The sequence below is a fragment of the Cryptotermes secundus genome, unplaced genomic scaffold (assembly GCF_002891405.2).
Source record: "Cryptotermes secundus unplaced genomic scaffold, Csec_1.0 scaffold80, whole genome shotgun sequence".
Lineage (NCBI taxonomy): Eukaryota > Metazoa > Arthropoda > Insecta > Blattodea > Kalotermitidae > Cryptotermes > Cryptotermes secundus.
Window position 1 is genome coordinate 1,142,870 of NW_019732856.1, and position 19,400 is coordinate 1,162,269.

The 19,400-nt window shown below is 42.9% G+C and overlaps 2 protein-coding genes across 2 annotated transcripts in view; one reads left to right on the forward strand and one right to left on the reverse strand.

Moving 5' to 3' along the window:
- Positions 1 to 19,400, forward strand: part of LOC111867726 — a gene marked incomplete at its 5' end in the record, with an annotated part of 591,832 nt that overhangs the window by 378,693 nt on the left and 193,739 nt on the right.
- LOC117282574 lies at positions 4,185 to 8,787 on the reverse strand. Its single transcript, XM_033752793.1, has 3 exons — positions 8,669 to 8,787; positions 6,482 to 6,696; positions 4,185 to 5,911 (listed from the first exon to the last, which is right to left on the reverse strand). The coding sequence occupies exons 1-3, from the start codon at positions 8,781 to 8,783 to the stop codon at positions 4,823 to 4,825; spliced, it is 1,419 nt and encodes a 472-aa protein (XP_033608684.1). The 5' UTR covers positions 8,784 to 8,787; the 3' UTR covers positions 4,185 to 4,822.

A 19,400-nucleotide genomic window follows, 5' to 3' on the forward strand; every position in this document is an offset into this window, starting at 1 on the left:
TACATTTGTGGGATGTTGATATTCCAAAGAGACAACCACTAAAACTATAACAGGTGTATATATTATTTACAAATGTACAGGATGGCTGGGAAGCTGTTTTGATATATATATATATATTGTAGCGTGTTTTGTGTGTCACGCTACAAATAAGTTCACGCCGTCGTTTGGCATAGCGAGTTTATTCCTTCGCTCGTTTACACACACTTTACAATCATTCCCGTCTGCAGTGTCACAATCACTGCTTGCAATAAATTGGCGATGCTGGACTGTCTTCTAGGATGGCCCGATCACGACTGGCTTCTTAGCTGGCTCGATGAAGACTGAAGACTTCTCGTCGAAACTGGGCTTTTATAACCTTGGCCGCTGTTAGGCAACGAACCCTTTGTTATAACCATGGAGACTCCTGTTAGAACTACAATGGAGCAATTGTTGTCTCCTCTGTAACGGTCTATTCTAGCGTTTCCATAGCAGTGACTCTTCTGGATTGCAAACACGTTACAATATATATATACATTATTCATGAGATTGCGGGCCCTGAAAGGGGCCGTTTGTTCAACCGTATGTTATTCACAAGATTGCTGGCCCTGAAAAGGGGCGTTGTTCAACCGTATGTTATTCACAAGATTGCTGGCCCTGAAAGGGGACGTTTGTTCAACTGTATGTTATTCACAAGATTGCTGGCCCTGAAAGGGGCCGTTTGTTGTAGTTGTGCTTGCAGCGAAACGTGTAGACCGATGAAGGCTGAACTGATGTGTATTCGTATGTGGAGCCATGAATGTGTCTTTGCCGTGTCAGAGGCCACGTATTTATCCCATGCTTGTTTGTGCCGTCAGTAGGTGGCGCTAACCAATGGGCATGGGAGATTCTATTGCAATCACTGATTGGTTAGCGCTTGGATAGTCGTTCGTGGACCGTGGCATATTAATGTCACTTGATTTTGCCATATGCCCTGGGAGTAACAATTATCTGGTTGACTGAAGGGAAGGGAGCTGTCTGTCTGACTGAAGGAGTAGTCTGTTGGACTGTGGAAGGTTCCCACATGTTTATTTTCATTGCTTATGCATGAAGGTGATGAGATGAAAACCTCCCTGAAGAAAACAGACTGAGTGTGTTTGTGAACAGGATGCTGAAGAGGGATGAAGTAGCAGAGTCTGGGGAGAACTGCATAATGACAAGTCTCATAAATTGCATTATTTAGCAGATGTTATTAGAATGGTTAAATCAGGGATGAGATGGGCAGAGCATGTAGCACGCAGGGGAGTGTGAGAGAAAGAGAGAGAGAGACAGAGAATTTTTATAGATAAAACTTGAAAGTATAAGGTCACCAGGAACACCCATGTATAGGTGAGGGGATTTTATGCTTTCACTGTTGTTAATTATTGTTATTACTTATTTTCCTGGGTCATTGCACCATATGGTTGTGGGCAACATTGCCTATGTTCTGGAGGTACATGCTGCCTGCGAAATGTCAGCAACATTGCCCACATCTGCACTATGTAATGACCAAAGAACAAAATTACCTTCTTCTCTTTTTTCTGGTGGGCTGCCATTGTATGTCATCATAAAATAATGAAATTATTCATTTCTTTTATGCACCTATGATTAAAGTATCTTCGGAAATTCATATATATTAATAGATAAGCCCATAAGTCCCATTTGAATGAACTGTTCTCAATCACTGGACAGTCAAGGATTGAAGTTACCTCTCTAACAGGTCCAACAGAGTAGGTGCCTCTCACACTTTCTCCTGAGGAGAGAAAGAGATCCAGTTTCTGAAACTTCATGTTCTTTAGCATATCAGAAGCCCATACTCGGTATCCTGATTAATCATTGCCTATTTTATAGAATTTAGTTTATAGATCCAATTACAAGTAAAAATCCATCACATAGAAAGTACTGCCTTATTAATTGAACTGTTAAGGTGAATATAATTTAATTTATAACTCCATTGCATAGAAATTACTGGCTTATTTGTTGAACTGGTAAGGTGAATGTATAAATGAGTAGAGGGAGAGCTGTCTCTGTGCCACGCCATCATTCAGTGTGAAGGTATATCGCAGGTATAAATTTGAAACACTTCCTTCATCTTGCCACCTGGGCGAAATGAGTGTTTACTCCATACTGTGGCCTTTCAGTACTTATTGGATAGGAGGCTGGTAGAGCACCAGAGGCAATATGTACATGATGGTGAAGAGAAAAATTCCATTGCTTGCATGAGGAGTAGGATAATGAGGATGCCAATAAAGTTAACACAAAACTTATTTTTAATATGAATCTGCATCTGTCTATTACATAGTCATCTTACTGATGGGATCATTCTGGCATAAAACTTTGGCCTGTAATTAATGAAAGCTGAGGTGAAAAGGATCATGAAACAGCAGTTCGTCAGATATGCTGTGAAAGTAATCAGGAAAATGCACCTTGGCACTATTTATTATTATATTTTAAATTTATGTATTGGTATGGTTAATATAATGTGAGAATGTTGCCTGCCACTTAATGTATGTATAATTGTGGCTCACGTTAATCAGTTTTACAAAATCTTATGAAACAAATGTTGGTTAATGTGCACTTAATACTTAAATACACTGCTGCAACGGTTGTCTAATTTGTGTCTTGTTTTCTGAATGTGATATTAGTGAGTCTCTTACAGACATGCTGTCTGTACTTAAAATCTTGAATCCCCCATCAAGGTATGAATTTTGGGTATTTAGAACTGTTATGTTATGAAGGAATAATTGAATTTTCCTCTTCTCTCGTTAAATATTCACCAGTCAGTAGATATATTAGGCACATGATGAGAGTGTTAATTAATTATATCATCATCTTCTACAATATATATGAACTGTTTCAGATGTGTTTCACAATGGTGTGTGAACATATTTTATTTTGCCTTATCTCTCTGTGTATATGAATATCATAAAGTAATTTTGGTACTTAAATTTCTTACTAAAAGTAAAGCTGTCCCTGTGACAGGCTGTGAAGGCCCATAGGGTTGTGAGAAGTTAAGGGTCCCACATTACCTTGACGATTGGCTCCCTGAAGGTTGTAAAATATTTAGGAGATTGAAGAATGTTATGAATAATTTATCATATTCGGTATCTTCATACCGTGCATTGTTTTCAGACACTTAAATATTCACAAAACTGGTATAAGTGGTTTAAAGCACAAATATTTATGTGCAGTATATTCACCAACACAGTTTTCTGGAATGACTACACTGTAATCTCCTTTCTCTCATCACTATGGTTATTCCTGTACTTGCGCAGAATGAAGATAGCATCATGGGCACACAGTAACTCAGAATGACCAAAAGTGGACATGCAGTATTTCTGCTTGAAACTGCTGAAAGTGTATAACTTTCGGTGCACTATTAGGAAATTTGATGAATTTTGTTTTGAGTTAGGGTGATACAAATGTACGTCTAAAACAATCTTGTACAACAAGACTTCTAGGGCATATTGCTTCAAAGAGCAGCAATGGCATTCAGTTCATACTTCATTTCATATAAAAAAGGTGAAACACTTCTAGTGTTAAATCACCCGGTGAATGGCACTCAGACTGAAGCAAGTTATTTGCATTTTCTTTCATCTCTTTTGGTAGCGGGCACTGCTCTTTCAGTGTCAGTAATTTGTAATGACATTAATATGGCTCACTAAATTGGCTTCAAATTGAATTGCTGATCATGATGTGTGATGTACATCACAAGAGTATTGTAACAAACTTAAGTGTAACATTGTTAAGTTGGATTCACAGCAAAGGAGTGCAAGATGAACACTAGTTGTACAGAAGTGATATATTGTCCATGGTGATTTGTTTTGTTTTGGATGTGAAAAAATTGTAGTCACATTCTTTCTTTTGTTTTGGAGATGAATGAAGAAATTTTTACTTCTAAGGGCTCAGTTTGTTATGACATGAATGTTTGAATGCAGTTAATTTTGGTGACTTTGTTGACTAAGTGCATATATGCAGGATGCCAGTTTACTGAATGTTATTAACTGAATTTAAAATGTGAGTTTTTGCATGATGGTGTCAAGTCAACATCTGAAAGTTCTCCAACATTTGTGAGGTACTTCCTCATCTAGTCTTGAAAAGCTCCATTTTTTCCCTAAATATTGGGAGCTTAAGCCTTCTCACATACCACTAAATCAGCAACATGTGGGAACATCATAGCAGTGATAGTTGATGGCAGTTTTATAACGTTTCTTGGTTCTCCAGTACATTTATGGAAATTTCTATTTGTGAATTTGAATACGAGTATTTTGTGTAAGATTCCTTTGTTCAGTTCATTCAGAGCATTACACCTGTCTTAAGAGAACGCACATAAAAATTTATGTATTCTGCTGTGACTGTTGGTTTTGGCTTCTCACAGCAGGTGTACCTAACAGTTTGTTCAAAGTGACTGTTGCAAGTAAAGATGACCAAGTGTTGACAAGCCTTGAGCCTGTGTGTCCACACACTGTAGTCTTGACTGAATCGTCATGAAAAGGTAGATGTGATTCTGAACACTTGTGATAGTGATTTAGTGTCATCATATGAACATTAAAAGAGGTGTACAACATTTCAGATGATAGTGACGTTCATCTGTTGAGGAAAACTAGACTGCACTTAATGACTAGTTCATATGAAATGGTCCCTACGTAATTTGCATCCTTTCCTTGCATTTGAACATGAAAACACTGATTTAACTGTCTTATAAATTTTCTGTCTGGTCAGTGGTCAGTGTCTGAAGAAAGTACTCCCGTACGAAAGTTGCATCTTGTTATCCATCACTGTGAACCAGCATTAATGGCAGCATTAACATTCATCTCACCTAGATGAACTAAAACCTCCTGCACTCAGCATTGGCTAGAGTGTAAAGTGCACCAGAATACAGTTTCTTGGGTGTACTTCTCCAGGATATGAGTTCTGCTTTCTTGAATGGCTCTGGAGCACATCCTGAGCAGACGTTCATCACTTGCTTTACCTCTCCTTCGGCAGGTTCCCTGGGGTAGTCATCTTCTGTACTGCTGGTGCTAGACAGGTCATCATTTTGTTCCTGAGGAGCACTTATTGGGTTGAAATCTCCTCCAAGAAGTGCTAAAGCTGAACTTCCAATAAGTGATGAACCCTGAGATCCAAAGTAATTTTCATTGCCATCATCATCACTAAAGTCAGTGGCCCGTTTAATGACTTTATGTTTTGTTGTCTTGCCTTCAGCTTCAATTATTGAGGTCCTGTTTATATTTTTCCATTTTATTTTGTATTTTGGGTCTTGCATTTCTTGAGAATATTTCTTAGAGGGAAATTCTTCCTTGTAAGAGGATGTACTACGTTTTGTCCTTGTTGATGTTGGATCCTGCACTGCTACCGCCACCGAGGTATCCTGCTTCTTGTCTCTTTTGAACAATGAATGCTGGATGTCGAGAAGAGGGTCACTGCCCCCTCCAAGAAGTGACCCAGTAGATCCAGGTGCATGTTGTATGGAGAACGAAGACACACCTGGCAGGGTGATGCTACTTGTACTGCCTCCAGAATGCTGAAGTAAAGGCGATGACAGTAGTAGATTTCCTGGGGTAGGTGGAGGTGGGTTCTGAGGCCTGAGCCTCCCTCCAAGTTGTGCATTGATATTGAGGCGGGGTATGAGTTGACCAGATATGAGCAGGGGGTGTGGTGGCAATGGAGGGCCAGTAGAGACAGGTGGTGGTTGAGGTGTGGTGGAGCTTGCATGGTTACCATGGTGATGTTTGTGGTCGCGGTGGGCCTTGCCTGCTGCGAGGGCGGCCTTGTACAGGTATAGCTGTGTTACCTCTCCCAGAAAACCACCAGATCCTTTAGGAGACCCTTCGCCCTCCAAAAATCCACCGCCATACTGACGCTGTTCCTGTCCAGTGATGGCAATTCCACCACCCGGTATTACATGGCCAACCAGCTGCAAAACAAATAGATGTTAATGTCTGTGTGTTCCTAGTAAATTGCTTAGCATGCTGTCTCTGCACAGGATAACTGATGTACTGGCTGTTATCCTATAAGTGGGAAAACTAGAATCTGCCTCGTGGTTGTGCTGATCTAGTGACAGCTTCCTTCTCCCTGCTGGGCGGCTAGAGGCCAGGAATGCAAGTGAAACCATAACAGGACGCGTTTGCCTTAGTGATGTGGGGGCATTGTCGCAAGACAAAGTGTAGAAACTGCGATGAACCAAATGATCTTGGAACAAGAGCAAGTAGAGTGTTCATAGCTACCGAAAATGCAGCCCGAACTGTAAAGTACCAATTCATGTTTCGTGTGTTACATTTGTCACGTCTGTTAATAGAATTGCAACTAAGAGTTCGCATTCTCCAGTGTCAGTCGGTCATTTTAAATCGTCGATCCTCCTTTCCTACGACTTTATTTGTCGTTATAACAATGGACAGAAATGGTGACATGGTCACCGGCGGGAAGCGAAGTTAAAAGCGACAGCTGCTACAATGATTTGAATGGCTGCAGGTATAAGGGTACCAACCCTATTGTGAAAGCCTCTGCCTACACGCTCCGCGTTCACCCAGATCTGCCACTCGCCGGTGCGCCCGTTCCATGAAGTGCAGGAATGGTACCAGCGGTTGAGACGCAGTGGATAGTTCAGTCTGAAGAAGGTGTGACTCTCCACCGACAGGCTGAAGTAGCTGCTGCGGAGACTGTTCGACACCCACAGGTAGATGGCGCGGGGCTGATTCGGCACTGTCGGCACGGAACACAGGATAATATTAATACGTGTCAGAGAATGCAAAACACTAGGTGTATAAGGAAACCACAGCAAGAAGCCCCAAGGATCGTAGGATGACGGCACCTGTGGGCACACTCTTCCTGCCTACTGTTGTATTCCCCTCCAGCCCACTCTGGCCTGTTAGCTGAAAGACGCCACTAGCAAATGCAGTCACGTTATCATCTCCACCATCATTCCTGTGAACAGAACGGCAAGATGACTGGAGAGGAATGTGTGGAAGGACGCTGGCAGGAGAAGCGTAACAGTTTGTGGCAGATGAGTACGGTGTCAGTCCAGAGCACTTCTTTCCGAGGCGAAGCGTAATTCGTTCTACGGAAATGCTTGCCACTATTATTATTGTTATGCTCCTTTCCTTATTTTGATAAAATGGAAGTAGGCTTATGCGGTCTTTATGCTGTCTCTGTCTATCCCCCGCTATCGACTTTTGAATGGCAGAACCATTCTCTATGAAACTTGGTGTATGTATCATGGCACCTGAGCCCATTTCAACGGCGCAATGCATAAATCCCCTTCATCAGTTTGTGTGTGTCTGTGTGTATCGCTATATTTCTGCTAAGCATCGGCTCGGTAAAAACTTTACCGCGGCAACGAATACACACCCAGCAATAGAAAATGTGTTGGACGCGTCGTTTTGTATACAGTCCTTGTCGTATCAAGGAAAGTGGGCGACTGGTTCTTCCTAGAACTTTTTCTTCTTCTTCTTTGAATTTTTATCCCTTGCCCCCATTTCTGATGCGGATGTGTGCAAAGCCATCAAGAGACCATAAAACCTTCCAAATCTGTTGGAATTTGATGATATTCCTGGTTTTATCACAAAAGGTTCAGGTGTTTTTATTCCTATTCTTAGGCATGTATTTAACTTGAGCCTGACGCAGCAGTATTTTCCTGCTGCATGGAAAGAATCTGCTGTTGTACCAGTATTTAAAAGAGGCAATCATCATGCCTCTGTGTGCAACTACAGACCCATTTCTATTCTCAGTAATTTATCTAAATTGTTTGAACTTATTATTCATGATCATGTTTCGCATTGTGCTAAATTTAACCCCAATCAACATGTTTTTTTTTTTCCTTGGCACTACAGCCCCAGTGGGCCTAGGCCTACCTCCATGAACTTCTCCGTTCACTTCGGTTTTTCTTGATCTTACACATTCGGTAGGACTCCTTGGGCGGGTGATCAGGTCGTCGCAAGGCCTCTACCTGTACACAAACACAGAAAAACGCGCACACACAAACTAAACATCCATGCCCTGAGTGGGATTCGAACCCACGATCCCGGTTTCCAAGCGAGCGGAGACAGTACATACCTTAGACCGCTCGGCTACCGTGACAGGCAATCAACATGGCTTTACCAGAACTAAATCTACAGCTACCAGTTTGGTGACGTTTCTTGAAGACGTCTTAGTTGAGGCGTTCACCTGGAGGGAATAAAGAAAAGAACAACGAACCGTTTGGACAGCTGGTCCAGATGCAGTTGCAGAGTAGGTTTTGTGGATGCGAATAAGATTTCGGAACTCTGTTAGTTTGATAACAAATCAGCAGAAGACGCAACTTCATGTAAGCCTATATGAAGTGTACTTCAGACTGTGAACTAATTAACGAACGAACTAATTAAATAACTTAACACACAAACCACATAGAGATGAATCCTTCGTAGGAAGTAACCAGTCACTCAACTACTCAAGAATATCCAAATATTTTGTGGATATCAAGGTAGATATTAAGATCTTACACTGGCCTTTGGACAAATGCTTCCCCTAGGTTAATATGGCAGGAAAATGAGGCTTGGCACTCAGCTCCATTTTAAGTGTTTGGATTATATCTTCATAGAGCTTTACCTCAGCTCCGCCTTGGCGTGGTGACAGCTATCGAGGAACACCCTGTGTTAAGATGGGACAGTGTGGAGTGTTACCCGCCTCTCGTACTTACCAGCGTAGGAGAAGAGTGGGTGATCGTTGGTGTGATTGTAGAACTTGTGCCACATGCAGACAGTGAACTCCTTCATGTCCGGAAGTGACGTCTTGTACTGGATGTACTGTAACATAAAGAGTCCCGTATTATGGACAAGTTACTCGTTCACACCACGGTTGAGGTGCATTTTATATTCTGCATCCTGTTGTGTATCTTGTATCAGAGGTATACTTAGGGGCCGTCAACATAGCAGTTAATCATAAACCGAAATTTAATTTATTTAATATTCGGGTTATTTTAGTATTTTCACCCGCTACATGTTTCGACCGCCGGTCACGGTAGCCGAGCGGTCTAGGGCATGTACTGTCTTCTCTCGCTTGGAAACTGGGATCGTGGGTTCGAATCCCACTCAGGACATGGATGTTTAGTTTGTGTGTGTGCGTTTTTCTGTGTTTGTGTACAGGTAGAGGCCTTGCGACGAGCTGATCACCCGCTCAAGGAGTCCTACCGAATATGTAAGATCTAGAAAAACCGAAGTGAACGGAGAAGTTCATAGAGGTAGGCCTAGGCCCACTGGGGCTGTAGTGCCAAGGGGGGGAAAAAAAACATGTTTCGACCGAACAGGGTGCTGAGGAAAATATTTGGATCGAAGAGAGAAGTTACTGGAGATTCTTCACTCAGTATAATTAGAGTAATCAAGCCAAAGAGGATGAGATGGGCAGGGCATGTAGCACGAATTGGGAGAAGAGGAATGCATATAGGATATTGGTTGGAAAGCCAGAAGGAAAGAGACCACTAGAAATACGAAGACATAGGTGGGTGGACAGTATTAAAATGGATCTCAAATAGTTGGAGTTGGATGGTATGGACTGGATCGATCTGGCTCAGGATAGAGACCGGTGGAGGGCTCTTGTGAATACGGTAATGAACCTTCGGGATCCATACAATTCTGGGAAGTTCTTGAGAAGCTGCACAATTGGCGGCTTTTGAAGAAGGGATCAGCTCCATGAGTGAGTGACATGTTTCGATCCATCAGGACCACCATCAAGTGGCTTTTATGAATTATATTTGTCGTTACTGAATTATTAAAATGGATCAGTTTTTTACATTTGCCAGTAATATTATAATCAAAATTTTAATTTTAAGTTTCTGTGTAGGATATGTCGTCGCTCAACACTTAACCACACACAAGATGCATTAAAAAAATGCAACCCAGAAGCTCGTGCCACAGCTGGGAAACACATGCAGAACAGCTTCCTATACACACGATGCGCTATATTTAATGCGCGCGACTCAACAAGACAAAAGCCACACATTCACCTCTAGTACCACGAACTCCGCACGCAGATTAATCACCTTTTTACACAAAAAAAGAACGTTTTAGCTTTCCTAATAAACATCAAAAACCACGAAGCCCATCTATACCACTAATAGCCAACCAGTAGTCCAAACGCCCTCTTCATCCATTCCAAATATTTAAAAATAAGAATTCAATTTTTATCTAATTTAGTTTTATTTAACCACTAGATTTAAACCTTTACCCGCACAAGAACTTAAATTTAAACTTAAATTTGGATTATATTAATACTGATGAATGCAAAAATGGATCAAGTTCAGTAATTCACTAACGAAATATGTAATTCATAAAAGCCACTTGATGATTATCTCGATGGATCGAAACATGTAGTGGGATGAAAATAAAGTAACCAAAATATGAAACGTTTTAATAGAGGAGTAATTAACTGTTGTGTTGCCGATCCCTAAGTATACCTTTGTTCCGGTAGAGGTGTACGAATATGTAAATTATGCTAAAATACTGGACCTTTCAAGATAGTTTTCGTTTTGTCTTGTATAATGTCATGCGTGAGGGCGTACCCTCCAAAAAAAAAAAAATGCCAGTGCTAGTGGCCTTAAAAGGGACATACGAATATTTGTCATATCTATGAGTGTATAGTAGGTACTCTACGGAATAACTAGATTCTAAAGGGTTCTGGCGATGGTGGATGACATAGAATTACTGGGTTTTTGGACTTTTTCCATCGTCCGGAATTCTATGTAATAGAGGACACTCTAGAATTCCGGACGATGGGAAAAGGTCCAAAAACCCGGTAGTTCTGGCTACGGAATAATGTTAGTAACCTTGCTGTTGTGTATTTAAAGACGCTTCAAGTCCAGTATCGTATACATCCAGTATAGTATCGTATAGGATGATTGCGAATGATGGCTTGTTAGGGAATCGACCCCGATTAATTTTAAGGTACTGTGCGAAAATGTGCCTGACAGTACTTCACTCGCAATAAGCCCCTCCTCTTGAAGGTGTGAGGTAGAGAGAACGCTGTTCCTGCCTGAAGCTTACTATCTCTTGTTCTGTGGCGACATGTAGTTGATAGGTACGTACTGCTTTCATCTTCCGAAACGCCGATACCTGCTTCTCTGCCTAACTACACGGTACCACATCCAAGAAGACGACAATCTCCATAGCAGCCGCCGGGAGAACCTCAAGTCTGTCGTTTTATTATCTTTATTATTAGCAGGAAAGCCTGTGGGTTATATGATAACGGCCGGGGTTCGATATCCGACAAGGGGAAAAGATTTTCCTCTACTCTGTAACGTACAGACTGGCTCTGTGGCCCACTCAGCATCATATACATGGATACTGGGGATCGTTTCCCGCGGGTAAGGCGGCCGGGGCGTGAAGCTAACCATTCGCCTCCATGTGGTGTCAAGATCAAGAATGGTAGAGCTATACCTCCACAGCCCCGTATCTTGAAGGCATGTTGCGTAGTTAATTAAGGACAGGGACAAATTTACCTCCTCATGTCGCTCCAGCCTCAGGAAGGAAGGACGACTCTGTTTGAGCTCCCCTTCGCCACTCGGTTTAGTTTGCGCCCTCCAGTCATTTGCCACAGGATGACACCGAGATATCGAGCAGGGCATTCACGCTCAGTACGAGATACCTCGCTAAAAATGTTGATCTCTCGGTATGAGATTTTTAGGCTCTTTACAGGGTCAGTGAAAGACGTCTTTCAGGTGATCTCATCTGCAATTAAAACTGGTTTCTCCAGCCGTAGAAATCAAGTTATTACGGAAATATGTTAATAGAAGGTTAATTTCGTCGGAAATATGGTAATAGAACGGGCATTTTCCATGCGGAGGGGCGCCTTTGTCACCACGGCATGGCGCGTCCTCAGGTTACGGATGGAGGAGACGGCCTCCAGATATGGAGGGTAGAGGGAAAAGTAAAAGATGTCGCAGTGCTTAATTAATTAAGCACTACGCATGGGGAAGTGGATATATACATCCACATATTCTTGAAGAGATAAGTGGTCAGCTTCATGCCCCAGCCGCTTTACCCCCGGTGGAAGAGCCCCCAGTACCCATTGTACAGGGGGCTGGATGGGCCTCAGAACCGGTCTGGACGATGTGGCGAGGAGAAAAATCTTTGCCTCTACCGGGACCCGAACTCCAACCCCTCGGTCGTCCAGCCCATAACCAGTCGCTATACCAACTGCGCATGTGGAGGGCAGTTGAGAATATTGAATAAGCAGTTGCGGGGTATCGACAAGTGTGGCCTTCCGTCTTGAGGGTTCAGCTTGGGGCTAATAACTCCGTAAGAACCCCAGGATGTTGCGAAATGTTAACACAGGCACATGGACTTGGAAATTTCCGTGAAATGGTCAAAGCAATGGAGAAGCGAATAGAATTTGAGTCTGTAGTTCAGCATCATTGCGACGCTAATGTAGATATGCATAAATGCAGCCAGCGTTGCTGTAATGAAAGAAAAACGCACATACCTGTACGTGAAACCGCTTCACGCAGGGACAGAGCGGGCCGTTGAACTGCGGCCACTTTCACGGAATTTGGAGGAACGCTTTCTGTTTTCTCCGGTCCAGCATACGGTCTCTGCCGATTGCATCTCGAGGCAGGGAAAGTGTCATGCGGGCCTTCAGACGCTTTCATTCCGACATGTCTGATGCGTGTTACATAAACCTGGCCGTGAAGCTGTATCCTTCACCTTCACCTTCGTCATCATTGAAGCTTAACGTTGGTAACTTAATGCACGTTGCCATTGCGGGGCTGTCTGCTCGCAAGTTTTCTCAACTCTGGATGAAGGAATTTGCTGTTTCTACAAATGTATTAACCAGGTTCAATTTTAGTTTAAAATTTACAGTACGTACCCCGCACTATTTGAATCTCTGCGTACTAGTACCTAATATCTTAAGTAAGAACCAGGAAAGATTAGTCAATATAGAGACGGGCTACGGGGTGACGGCAGGGGTTCGATTCCCGTCAAAGGGAATAGGTTTTTCTCCACAGTGTCCAGACCAGCACTGGAGCCCACCCAGACTCCTGTTCAGTGGGCTGGGGTCAAAGCGGCAAGGGCGTGAAACCGACCACTCACCTCCATCCGTTGCCAAGGTCAAGAAGCGTGGAGATATACCTCTACTCCCTCATACGTCTTTATTGCGTGGTTCTTAAGTAATTAAACTTCACAAATCAACCGTCACGACATGCATTTAATGGGGTGTTTACCAGATCTGTCTTGAAGCATTTGTTACCTGAAAGTAGAGATCTTGCACAAAGGAGACCTTGTAGAGGGCACAGAGGTCGGGCCCTCCTCCGCCCTTCGCTGCTAGCTGGTGATAACCTTGCAGGGGTAGGGATTGAGCTCCTCCGGCGTGTAGTGTGTGATAGGAGACAGCAAGATGGCTCCCGGACTCCCCGAGGGGGGCTATGGGGCGCCACCCGCCAGACCTGATCTCAGCTAGCACGAGACTATGGACAAGAAGCAAACATGCCAGCAGCAGCAGCATCATTCTGTAAGCAGAGAAGTGCGCATACTAGGAGATTCAGTCCGTCAACATATTGCCGCATGGCAGGAGTGGAGTTCCGAAACATGCATCTCAGGCAACATATTGTAGTGCCATGGAGAGGGGGGCTGCGGTTTGCTTTACGACCCTGTCAGTACCCCATACTGTATAGCGTCCAAGGTGGGATGGCTGGTGAATGACGACTTCGAAATGAATTGGAAGAAAGTTGTCATGGCCTAAAGACGGTAGTAATTTGTCGCGTACAGATTGTGTCTACATGAAATAAGATCTAAAAGTTTGTGACGATGGTACATTGTTACACATATTGTGTTTCTGGACGTTATCCGTAGTCCTGTCTGTATGTAAAAACCGTTCCGTTTATTTTTCAAACCACAGCTTTTCGAAGACAGGATTCTCTCTCCGTCTTCAGGTAAAAACAACTCAGTTGGGCCCAATCGATAGTCTCCGGACTAGCGTCTCCGAAATGTTTTGTTTTGAAAATAAAAAGGAAGGTTTTTAGATAAAAGATTGATAATGTCCAAAAACATAATATTTGTACTAATGTCTACAGTAAACTTGCCATGATTATATATGTATAGGCTTGTACTCTTGGTAAGTAAAAAGTAAAGATATCCCTGTAACAGGCCGCGTAGGCCCATAGGTTTGTGAGATGTTGAGGTTCCCACATTTTCTAGAGAATCGGCTCATAGATTGCGGTAAGGTTGTCAGCCCTACGCGCCGGCCGCCCTTTACCCCAAGAATATTCCTGGTAGTCATTTCTGCTAGAGACTGAGTCGACCCCAGGGCCATAATGCGGCTGGAAGGATTAGGTAACTGAATGACCTCATAGGGATTCGATCCCGCGACCTTCCGGCTTGTAGCATAGTGCCTTAACCAACTACGCTAACGCGTACTCTTGGTTACAGACTAAAATAAATCTTAAATTATCACCCATATAATAATTAAAAGCAATAATGTGATCGGCTGAGGAGAATATTTGGACCGAAGAGAGATGACGTGACGGGAGATTGGAGAAAACTGCATAATGATGAGTTTCATTACTTGTAATCTTCTCCAAGTATAATTAGAATGATCAGGTCAAGGAGGATGAGGTGGGCAGGTCATGTAGTACGGATGGGGGAGACGAGGAATGCGTATAGGATATTGGTGGGAAAGCCAGAAGGAAGTTACCACTGGGAGGACCAAGACGTCGGTGGATCTTGGAGAGATAGGATGGGATGGTATGGATAGGATTGTTCTGGCTTAGGATAGGGACCAGTGGAGGGCTCTTGTGAACACAATAATGAACCTTCGGGTTCCATAAAATGCTGGGAAGTTCTTGAGTAGCTGCACAATTGGCGGCTTCTCAAGAATGGCTCAGCTCCATGAGTAATTAGAGAGCACAGTTTTCTTACTTTCTCACTGCGCGACTGCCCCTCATGGGCTTAATGTTTCCTGTAGCCTGACGTGAAATCTGTTAAACATATGTAATGAATAACAGGCACCCTTTCACGACATAACTTAATGCAGCATGTTATGGAGTCAACCTGGATTGAAAAGTACTTGCCGCTAAATAATTAAATTATACAACAGGGCAATTAGCACTGCGTCTGCAGGCGAAATCATTGATTGACAGGTGCTGAGTGCTGGGTTTTACCAGCGTCTCTTTCACTTTTAGCATACTGTTCCAAGTTTTGTGCCCCACCAACACACTGCATTTTTATTATCGCGAATGTTGGGATTTTGCAGCAAAATATTCGTATATGAGATAGAAATGAAGTGGTTATGGTAAGTGAAAACATTCGTTTCTTACATGTAGTGGTAATGTTTGGGCGGAAGAAGTAAAGGCGCTTGAGAAACGAGACACACTCAGCCCCGGTTAGGCAAGACTCGACTTTCGCAAATTCATCCATAAAGCACACAAAATTTTCGAGATGCGGAAAATTTTGCTTTGAGCCCGATGATGTAATACCTGTCTCCACTCTTTCCTCATATGCAAAGTGGGTCCTTTGTTGTCCACCAGAAAAATGACGCATTTATTGAGCCAGAGTATCACTAAGTTTAAGACACAAATTTAAATGAAATGTTATTGCTATAAATGTTAGTTCTCTATACTTATGATTTTTCATGTTTCCATTCTTTCTGCAAATCACAAACATGCACAAACACTCATACATACTGTGACATATAGAGCCATTGCCAAGTAAGAACTGTGTAAAACAAGCGACAGCACAACAGCCGTTGCTAGGGAACAGCTTTCTGGGTACTTTTCGCCGACAACGATAGAACACGCAGTAATGGAAGAGACCGTTTTCTGTGCGTTTCATGCCAGGGCTATATAACGAGGACTAGTAGTTCAGTTGTTGGAGAGTCAGAGTCAGTGGAGAGTTGCAGTTGTGAGAAGTCATAAGCTGGTAGCGGAGTCCCAGGGACAGTTCAAGAACTCAGAGGAAGGGGAACGTCCCCCGTTTGAAGCCGCTACCAAGCAACGGCTAGTGATGACCGAGAAGACTTTATGTGTGCTGTAAAGTGATCTTTGAAGTGTGGAACACAGCGAGACTGCCGTAGTTGTTTATAATTACGAGTGTAAGTGTTCAATAAATCCGATTACCAATCCAAACCCCGTATGTACTCACAGTTATCACGTGACAATACGTACGTATATCACGGTGACGATTCGGGTCACGCAAGACCTTCCAGAACGGAACGGTAGCCCAAGTCAGGGAGCTTCTGTACAAGGTCTTGATCGAAGTCTTCTGATTGACATTTCGTTAATGTATGGAACCGTGGATGATAATATTAAAATGAATTAAGGAAATATGTTGTTATACTGTTGGGTCTATCGAAATGATTCAGCATAAGGTCCAAAGGTGGACCTTGGCATTAGTGGTATTGAACTTTCTAAATGAATTACCATGCACTTTGCTGATCACTCCGTTAGTGTCTGTTGTAAGTTAAATATGTGCCCTTTACTGGTATAATTTCGACCTGCAACCTTTGATGGAGAGTCCTTCTTTTCACGGACTGTTTGTGTTTAGCAGATCCGCAACAGTAATTCTTTTACAGAGCAGTGTCGTCGGTCATGCGTCCAACCCCAACCTGGAGGACCAGGTCTCTGTATTTATGTACCCCAGTTATTTCATTACCTTCTACGGTTCTCACCATTTCGCCAAATAGTGCCGGTAGTTGATGCGGCGTAGTTAACCAGTCTTGTGGAAAACTTTTTCGAGATGTTAATAACCGCCTGGCTAGTCAGACATTTCTTACCATTTATCGAACGCGAAGATTGATTGCCGTGTTGACAAGAGGTGGCCACTGATCCCTGTCCTGAACCAGATTAATCCAGTCCACACTCTCGGACTCACTTTCTTGAAGATAATGTGTAATAGCCCGTTGTTTTCCTATCCACGAATAGATCTTTGAAGTGGTCTCTCTCTTTTAGGCTTTCATACCAAAATTCGGTATACATTTATTACGTTTCCTATGCATTCTACATGTTCCGCACATCTCATCCTTCTCGAGTTGATGGTCATAATATTTGGTGAGTGGTACAAATTATGAAGCTGCTTAATAATGCAGTTTTTTTTTTTTTTAGTTTCCTGTTAACTTCGTTTTGGTCAGGAAGTGGACACAGAGAATCCTGAACTGAATGGTAGCAAACGTTTCACGAATTTTATCTTCTCATAATTTTATTCTAACTTCTTACTGAGCTTCTTAAATATTTTACCTTGGACATATTTTCAAAGGATGTGTTAGCAATTTGTATATTTTTCGACATATGACAGACGCGAATAAGCCATTTTGATATTAAAGGTAAATATTTGTATTATATCAGTAAGAAATCGGCCGATATGAATTCAACAAACGCAATAAGAACACAGCACAAAATGCTATTCATTTCTCTTATGTGTGTCGCCACTCGGATAGTTACAGGCAGAACAGCAGTGTGTATTACTGTGGTTTGTTCATGTAGCATTATTACGTTGTATAATTTCTAGAACAAGCGGACTCAAACGTAAAGTTTCTTATTTTCATTTTGGGAGAGCTCGGTTCGAATCTCAGCTGGGACGCTATCTTCACTGATGTTCTTCGTTGTTTTCTCAGTCATTCTAGGATATCAGCAGTTTTGATTGGGGAATTTCATGGTTTTCCTCAGTCCCTTCAGGCAAATGCCTGGATAATTCTTAAATTAGGCCCTAACCATTTCCTTCCACATACCATCCAATTATTGATCATCCTACCAAATTACTCAGAATTGTATTTAAGATGTTAATATTTCAGTTTATTATATGTTGATACTATATTTTATACTTATTTTTCTTTCAATCCCGCGAAGTAAATGACATATTTGGTTTTGTCAGAACAACTGTACTTCTTCTGGTTTTCTTGTTGAAAAATGGGGGGGGGTCACCTTATGTATGGGGTTATACTGTAGTTAGGGCGGCGTCTTGATGAGTAACGCAAATGATTGAGTGTGGATTTCAAGACTTCTGATTTATATGCGATGCCGTGTAATTTGGTAGATGTTTGCCGATGTTTCGGAGGAACAGGCTGATTCTATCTTAATGGTAGAAGTACGTCGATAAACATACCACACTACAGGGCGTCACATCCCTGAAGACAGTGATGCTGATAGTTACCGCTGTGAGAACCTAAAATTTCACGATTCGAGTTTTGTTGTGACGAAGTTTCTGCCGCTACTTCTGCACGTAAGTGGATGAATAAAGGGATTGCTGTGACTTCTAATTTGTGAAGGCAGTGGAAGGCTGAGGTCGTGGGGTATTTTTAGGAACCATCGTAGCCAATTCTAGAAGGCACTGAAGAAAACTAACTTCGGGTCAGGATGGCCCCAGTCTGGGCCCAGTTTCGAAACTCGATCCTCACAAACACGATGTAATAGTCTGTGCCATTCGGTGCGCAAAGGTAGAGGTAAAGTTGTCCCTACACCCAACTGATCAAGCACCAAGCCACGAAGACGTATGGGGGAGTAGAGGTATACATCGACCATTCTTGACCTCTGCACTATATGAACGGGGCACACGGTAGCGTAGTTGGTTGAGGGGCTATGCTACAAGCCGGAAGGTCGCGAGTTCAAGTCCTGATGAGGTCATTGGATTTTTTTCAGTTGACCTAATCCTTCCATCTGCACTAGGCCCTGGGGTTTACTTAGCCTCTAACAGAAATGAGTACCAGGAATTAATTAAATCGTTTTCCTGGGGAGTAAAGCGCGGCCAGCGCGTAAGGCTGACAACCTTACCGCCATCTTTGAGCCAATTGTCTAGATAGTGTGGGACCCTCAACGTGTCACAACCCTATGGGCCTTCACGGCGTGGTACAGGGATAGCTTTACTTTTTTTTTTTAAACTATATGAACATAATTGGTGAGCTTCATGCCCCAGCAACTTTACCCTAAGGGGAAGAGGCTCGGGTTACCATTTTAAAGGAGGCTGGGTGGGCCTCAGACCCGGCCTGTACGCTGAGAAGAATCTCTTGCCACTGCCAGAAATCGAACCGTGATTCCTTGTACATCTAGCCATTAGCCCGTCGTTATACCGACTGAGGAATCCCCGCTGTTCCATACGGAGGCCTGCATAACAAAAGGTATAGATATGGCCATTGTAATTAAGCCTAATTATCGTCGGTACGAATTTGTTTTCCAAGCATGAAGAACTCCTGCTTTAAGACTTGTTCACTCGACTGGTACACATGCATGGGAACCAGGATAGCTTAGTCGGTATAGCGACAGGCTACGGACTGGATGGCCGGAGTTCGATTCCTGGTAGAGGCAAGAGATACTCCATAGCGTGCCGACCCACCCAACCTTCTATTCAAGGGGTACTGGGAGCTCTTTCTCCGGGGTAAAGCGAGCGTGGAATGAACATGACGATTTCCTCCGTTGGGTGCCGAGGTCAAGGATCATGAAACTATTCCTCGTTCCT

Coding starts and splice junctions, on each gene's coding strand:
- LOC117282574 (XM_033752793.1), bottom strand. CDS start 8,783: ATGTTACAGTACATCCAGTACAAGACGTCACTTCCGGACATGAAGGAG. Junction 6,697..8,668: donor CCCACTCTTCTCCTACGCTG/GTAAGTACGAGA, acceptor CCGTGCCGACAG/TGCCGAATCAGCCCCGCGCC. Junction 5,912..6,481: donor GCAGAGGCTTTCACAATAGG/GTTGGTACCCTT, acceptor TTTGTTTTGCAG/CTGGTTGGCCATGTAATACC.